Source organism: Dipteris shenzhenensis, chromosome 31, assembly GCF_047967505.1.
Source record: "Dipteris shenzhenensis isolate YYH24624 ecotype China chromosome 31, Dip_SZ_1.0, whole genome shotgun sequence".
In the NCBI taxonomy this organism is placed as follows: Eukaryota; Viridiplantae; Streptophyta; class Polypodiopsida; order Gleicheniales; family Dipteridaceae; genus Dipteris; species Dipteris shenzhenensis.
The window spans coordinates 9,193,926-9,201,430 of record NC_141626.1 but is presented as its reverse complement, the minus strand read 5'-3'; the positions used below and the strand labels follow the sequence as shown (position 1 = coordinate 9,201,430).

Sequence of the window (7,505 nt, the reverse complement as noted above, 5' to 3'; positions counted from 1 at the left end):
GTACTGGATGGATATCCTGGTCCTGGTTGTCTGGGAAGGAAGCATGCTCCTCCAATTGATGCAGCTGTTCTGAGAAGACCACATCGCGACTTACAATTACCTTCTTGGTAACAGGGTTATAGAGACGGTAACCCTTCGTCTCTTCACTGTAGCCCAAGAAAATACACTTCCGGCTCTTCGATTCCCATTTGGTCCTGGTAGCATCAGGGATATGCACAAAACAGTCACATCTAAAAACTCTGAAATGTGCAGCTGAAGGTTTCTTACCAGAAAAGGCTTGCAGTGGAGTCATCCCGTTCACAGCCTTCGTGTAGCTACGATTGAGGATGTAAACTGCAGTGTTACATGCTTCAGCCCAGAAAGTCTTTGGCAAATCTTTCCCTTTCATCATACTCCGGCCCATTTCGCAGATGACGCGCATCTTGCGTTCTGCTACTCCATTTTGCTGTGATGTATGTGGCGGGGGTTTCTGCCTCTTGATTCTGTGACTTTTGCAGTAACTTTCGAATTCAGTTGATGTGAACTCTCCACCTCTGTCTGATCTTAGCTTCTTCACCTTCCTTCCCGATTCTTTCTCGACCATTACATGCTATTTGTTGAACCTACTGAAAGCCTCGTCTTTCGTCTTCAGGAAGTATATCCATATCCTTCTACTGTAGTCGTCGATCAGCGTCATGAAGTAGAAGGAACCACCCAAAGCTTCCGTCTCCATCTTTCTGCAGAGGTCCGTGTGAACGAGCTCTAGAGGAGCCTTTGCCCTGCTGGCCTCTTTAGGAAAGGGCTGCCGATGCTGCTTGCCTATCATGCAAGCTTCACATACATCGGGCAGATCTGAAATTTCTGGTAGGTCTGCAATCATTCCACTTTTATGCATCTCCTTCAAAGAACTAAGGTTTAGTTGACCAAACCTCTCATGCCACAGCTTAGTGTTCTTCACATCCGCTCGAGCACTGAAAGCTGAGAGTTCGTAAATGTTGTTGCGTCGTGTACCTTTACCAACGACCTTCCCTTGAAGATCCAGGATCTGTGTACCATTCTTATCGAATTGAACTTTGAGGTCCCGACCCGTGATCGCAGAAACGGACAACAAGTTCCTCTTGATATCTGGCACATAAAGAACATCGGACAACTATTTTACAACTCCATCTGATTTGAGAGCAATCGTACCTTTTCCTTTTGCTGGACATTTTGCATCATTGCCGACTGCTACCATGATGTCATTCCCTACCGGCTGTAGAGAGGTATACCAATCCTTCCGACTGGTCATGTGGCGCGATGCACCACTGTCAATGATCCAAGGTTCATCCGTAGGTACATGAACTGCCTCCGTGCAAATCTCCTCAATTGCAACGAACAGCTCTATTGGTATTGTCTGCGCGCTGTTGCTGGACTCTTTCTTCAGTTCGTTCTTCTCATCTGCAATCTTCTTGCGGCACTCATTCTGCTTGTGCCCTGCCTTGTTGCAATAGAAGCACTTGATCTTCTTCTTTCTCTTTTTATCATCAGAAGAAGATGGGTTACCAGAGTCCTTACCCTTACCTTTCTTTGATCCGGTCCAGAAAGCCGAATCTTCTCCAGTCCTCGTCTTTTGATGCATCTCCTCCTCCAGAAGCATCGCGCTGAAATCCTCAAAGTTGAGGGGCGGATTTCTGTTCTGCGTATTCAGCGCTGTAACAAGACCGTCGTACTTTGGTGGGAGAATCCGTATGCACCTTCGTGCTAGATTCTCGCTGGTGATGGTGATGCCAATCGTAGTCATCTGATCGCGCAAATTCTTCACCCTGGTGATGAACTCCTCTGTCGCTTCAGACTCAGACAACTTCTCATTTGCGAGTTGAGTCTCCAGATTCTGAATCCGCATCTGATTCGTGGTCTCGTACTGATTTTTCAAGACCGTCCATGCCTCCTCCACTGTGGTGACATGTTGAATTAACGCCATGACGGAATCACTAACACTGCAGACAATAGAACACAGCGCATCTGCATTTCTTCTTGTCCACGCGAGAATCTCATCCGTAGTTGGTACTATCTGTTGTCCTGCATTGGTTGGATCCGGTCTCGAAATCAGTCTCACGTCCACCCCAATAGCAGTGTCCCAAAGCTCATATGCGCTTAGGATGGTCTTCATCTTGAACTTCCAGAGAGGATAGTTAGAGCCGTCCAACTTTCCGCTTTCGCCGAACGGTGGGATTCGCAGTCTTGCAGGCTGGGCCATCTCTCACAATCTGCTCGCAAACAGAAACACACTACCAAATCTTCTTGCTAGAGTCCAGGCTCTGATACCATGTAAGAAAATAATACAACATCTGTGCTCAACAGAAAACAGGATCTCGTACGCAAGAGAGAAAACAAGATAGTATAGAGAATAAAAAATTTGATTACTGTAGAACTGATACAATAGATGGCGCTGCCTCCCAGCCGTGCGCTTTTGTGAAAGAAGCTTCGATGGCGTGCTGGAAACAGTAGAAGACGGAGGCTGAATGCTAAGGAATCAAGGTTGCTGTAGCCAGTGATAAAATGGGCTTCACGGGCTTGCTCTTATATAGCCACCAGTCGTAGTCGGTTAGGCTCAATTGGGTGGCCAACCCAGTCCGCCCAAAACGGTCAACTGGGGGTTGGTCTCGAAATAGGCCACCAACCATACGATAGAACCGGTGTGTTAAACAGAGCAATTGACCTATGGTTGCCGTTCGGCCCATAGCCATCCGGGATCATCTGAGGCTCCAAACGGGCCCCGCAACCTGAGAGTGGGCTGCCCCGAGAAATGCTCCGTCTACCCTCAGTGCAGTCAGTCAAGGGATGCCTTCCCGCACTTGCATGTAGCCTAGTTGGCGGTGTGCCAACTCTATCTGAAGCCGTCCATCCATCATGCTACACATGGCCCCCATCTGGTGTCCAAACCAGGACCTACCGGATAACCGAGCTACTCAAATGCCTTCTCCTCATATGGAGGGCTTACAAGTAGAGTTAGCTGGTTCCCGCGTAGTTACATGAGAGTGGAGCATTGATATCTAACAAGTTAGTGAATATAGCTATAGTAGGAACAATGGTAGCAAAAGAATAGCTCAAAGCAAGGTTTGGAAAGATAAGAGGACAATAGTTTTGTGAAGAAACGTCACGAGAGTGCTACCTAGAAGGCAATGCTAATAATAATGTAATTTAATCAAGTTAGAAGTTAATGGGGTTGCTCAAAATTTTAAATAAGGACATTAAATTACTTTAATTATAAAGTGGCAAGTGGTTTGTCTTCTAAGCTTTTCGCATTGTATTATATCCTTATTTCATTTGTGAACTCCTTTCCTTGAAATAGAAGAATTGCATTTGAATGCCGATTGTGTAGCTTTGTTGGCTTTGAATATTATGAGTCAATTTATTTGAGTCTTTACTTTTGACAATGAAAACTCTATAATCCAAAATTTCAACCTCCATTTATGGATCTAATATATTCTAATCATTTACTAGTCTAAGGATTTCATTGCTCAAAATGGGGTTTTGTATTCTTGTAAAAAGAGGTTTTTGTGAGGTCGATTTGAAGGTCTATATTTTCAAAGTCAAGGGAAATTTTATGAAGCTTGAGGGTGTGGTCAAGTACGGATTCAGACTTTCAGATAATTCGAGGTATTAGGGTAAGGGAGATTTGGTTTGCCCAGAAATTGGAATCTAAAAATATTCCTCTTAGGAAACATATGCCTTGGGAGATAAGAAGATTGCCAATAGATGTAATGAGCAAAAGAGGAAGGGAGAATGATACGTTAACGGGTGCTCTTAAAGTTTTGGAAAGTGTGTTTTTTTTTTTTGACGCACACACCTAGTTTGAGCCTATCTAAATAAACATCTAAGGCTCCTATCGCTGCCGCGACATTGGCAAGTTTTGGAAATTGTTGATGAACAAGATCTTGTAACTTTTTCTTGTTAATAACATGTTTTGTTGTCCGCCGCAGAAGAAAAGTGCAGATTCAGACCCTTACCGAAATTTTTATGACAGCGTGAAAACTGTGCAGCAACTTTAGAGTTTCCCAAAATCTCAGCCGTATGGAATTTTTTTGTTAATAATCAAAAGAAAAGCACCGATTGAGACCGTTCACCCAAATTTTTGTGCAGCAACTTTGGAATTTCACAAAGTGTGCAGGATTTCACGAGATTTCAGCTGTATGAAAAATTTTCAAAAAACGAAAAAAATAACAAAATATGTTAGAAATAATACAACGCTTGGATTTCTCATACACTCTTTGCTCAGTTGCTGCTAGCCTGCTCCACAGTCCAGCTCCCAAAATCCAATCTACTCCCATTTCACTCGCACTGTCGCTCAGTGTCGCATCCCATTATTTTTGCACTCGCATTGTCGCTCAGTGTCGCATCCCATTGTAATTGCTCGCTTGTTCTCGGAATTCATCCGCGCGAGCACTTTTTCATGGATCGCCGACTGGTAACTTCCGTGATATGAATCGCTCACATTGTAGATATGAAACCTACTGATATTCCATTCCGCACCCAGATCTTCGTCTCACTATTTGGTCTTGTTGACGCTATACAGCTTTTGTAATACTCTACCCAAGAGGTTAGCTCTTGCAAGCTTCCAGGGCGCCTGAGTCAGGTCTTCGACCGACGAGGACGTGATTTAACGCTTTACGAAGTGTCGCCTCCCGGTCCAGCATATATACCCTTTGACCCTCACGTTTAACGCCTCGCCACGTTTATGCTGATTTGTTCGACGCTTAAGATGGTCGCTATGGATGACTTGCCACGCACTAGCAAACTAGAGGATCCACAGACCCTCCTGGTAGTCCGCATCCCGCCATGACTAGAAACGGAAGCTTTCTCGTTGTTTTTCCTGCATTAGAGATAAGATTCGAAGCAAGTTCAGCTTGTCGGCGCATTAGGTGTGAAGCAACGCTTTTATCTGGACAATAACTCAGAAAGGAAACGAACTATAATGGAAGCGGTTTTCCGGCTGGCATTGCCCCGTAATGCACTGCTCCAATCGGTTACGTGGATGCTCCTCCTCTCATCGGTAACATCCTTTGCCGCAAAGGAAAGCGAAGGCCGCAAACCATCCGTTATCATCATTGGCGCTGGAATGTCAGGTCCGCCTTCTTTCTTTGCCGCTTTATTCCAGTTGCAAGTTTGCTTTCAATCTATTATCTAAGCGAGGAAAGCTATTGAAGTCGTTATTTGTTTCGACTCTTGTGAACACACAAGAGCCCAAGGGATTCACAAGGGTCACCTTATGATATCACTTGAGTGTACACTAGGGCGTTTTTTGAGATGAGGCATAAGCTTATACATTAGGGGTGGGGGCTGTTTTTTACCCAATATTAAATTTAAGTTAGGAGGGGCATGCCATCTTAGGGAGGGGGGGTAGGACACTACAAATTACACATGAAAAGGACTCACACATACACATTTGACTAGTTGTAATTGTCATGTTAAAGTACCAAGCATATGAACAAACCAAGCCTAAACTATGACTAGTTTTAGTCCATAATAGGGGGGGAAAATAAGATTGGATAGCCCATTACCAAATGTTCGACGTTCTTCTAATCTATATCAAGGACGTTATTTGATATTCTTATGGTATAATCTAAATGATTAAGAAATAGCATAGATTTAAGACAAGGGGGGGACGTAGTATGCTTTTGGTAGTATCCTTATAAGCTTAAATAGGGGTGTTTCATCCTCCTAAATGGACAGTATATAGGGGATTTTTTGGAAGTTCATGCACGAAGGTGACATCCTCCTTTTATTGAGAGTGAATCCCCCAGGACACAGTGTGATATTATGATGTAAGTACCAAGATACTCCACGTGTTGTAGTCGGTCTCTTTCTCTCTCTCTCTCTTTCTTTTGGGGGTGTTAATTTTAATATAGTGCCGACGGTTGATGCCCTCCACCTGCACCTCTGCTTTGATCTCCAAGCATGCGCTCACCCTTCGATTACTATATGTAGAGTGGACTTATGGGGACTTCAATATCGAAAACCACTCCATCATTGCGCTTATGCCTTTTGAGGAGAAATACATCTATCTTGAACATTTCAAATTGTTTGGCGACACTACATGTTGGTGACGTTATCCCTTCTTCAAACATAGGTTGGTTGTGGTACGGCCCTAGTGAGTAGCCTGTGTATTACGTCTTTCAACGTTTAAACCATACATAACATAATGTAGGCAACTTATGTGTATGTGTGTGTGCCCTTGGACGTTTAAAGCTTGCATCTATCTCTCTAAAAAGTTTTGTTACCTCCTGCTTGGGTTTCTCTTTATGCTAAATCTATATGGTCTATTGCATGCACCTCTCAATGATGGTGGTTAAGATTGCAGCATATATGGGATTCAAAACTCCTGCTTCGCAACTTCCTTTTTATGGCGAGTTTTAATTGGGGTTCTTCCTTTTGAACAGCTCTTAGCTCGTAGTGACATTGCACGTACCACTTGCAGACGATGTCTATCCTTGAGGGAGTCTATGCCTCATGCCTTGAGAAGGATATCACTTTGCATTGTGGCGACACACAGATATATTTGGTCCATTCCCTCGAAAGAACCAAAGTGATTTGGGACAAATTGAAATCTTCATAAGACCTTGCCGAGTATAGTCACCTAGCACATGCTTATCGATGCCTGTTGAACTTCCAACTTTTCCAACTTTGATTCTGTGCCAAACTTCCTTAATCATTGCCAACCGATGTTGGATGAGATTGTCAACGCTGGGTTGGCCATTTAGCCCCTTTAGCAAGTCACCATGCTACTGACTTCCCTTCCCGCTCTACATGGTAGGCCTTCGACACGACCCAAAGTGGTCTTTCACAACTTACCCTACCGACTCTAATCGACAAAATTCTTCAAGAGGAGTCCATGCACGGAAGACAAAGTCCTTAAACATGGCGCACCCTATAGCTCTCTTGATTTAGACTAGGGCTTCTCACTTCAAGCCTTGAGGCTCCTACAACAACGGCTCCAGGCTTGTTTCCTCAGTGCTTCTTTAGGAACACATTTTGGTTGTTTGGATTTCTTTTTGTCAGGCATGGTTTTGATCTACATTTTTACTGGGTTCGTTATTGGGCTCTATGGACCCTATGGAAGCACTGCAACCATCGGGTCTTTGGTGATCCCACTCTTGCTAAATATTAGTCCTTTCAAGGATCTCTACGACAATCACTTTATGATTGCCTATGCGTGCGGATTTAGATTTTTCTTGTCATATAATGATGTCTTCTCACGCGTGTAATTTGAGGTCCCAGCATTTGAGACTGATTCTTGCAATATTATCTTCAATGGATTTCACCCAAAAAACATTTGTATGTGTATGTGTGTGCGCGTGCGCCTGAGCGCAAGCACACAGTCACACTCAAGAGAGAGCATACTCTATAATGAAATGGAAAAGGGGCAGTTTAGAGAACCTTTAGAGGCCTCTTAGGTGGTGTGGAGGGACTATATAAGTCCCCATCCACCCCTATTTGTACACTTTTTGATGTGACATCTAATCTTATCTCCCACCTCCTTAATCCTA

At 43.9% G+C, this 7,505-nt stretch overlaps 1 protein-coding gene across 3 annotated transcripts in view; it reads left to right on the top strand.

Moving 5' to 3' along the window:
* The first annotated feature begins 4,217 nt into the window (after positions 1 to 4,217).
* PAO1 (polyamine oxidase 1) overlaps positions 4,218 to 7,505 on the top strand; it is a 90,750-nt gene continuing 87,462 nt past the window's right edge. For 2 of the 3 annotated variants that reach the window (XM_087369775.1, XM_087369774.1), the window contains exons 1-2: positions 4,218 to 4,426; positions 4,535 to 5,084. In XM_087369775.1, coding sequence (XP_087225901.1) covers positions 4,934 to 5,084 — 151 coding nt within the window. In that variant the 5' untranslated portion in view covers positions 4,218 to 4,426; positions 4,535 to 4,933. The remainder of the gene's footprint in view (positions 4,427 to 4,534; positions 5,085 to 7,505) is intronic. The other variant, XM_087369777.1, reaches the window with a different exon arrangement.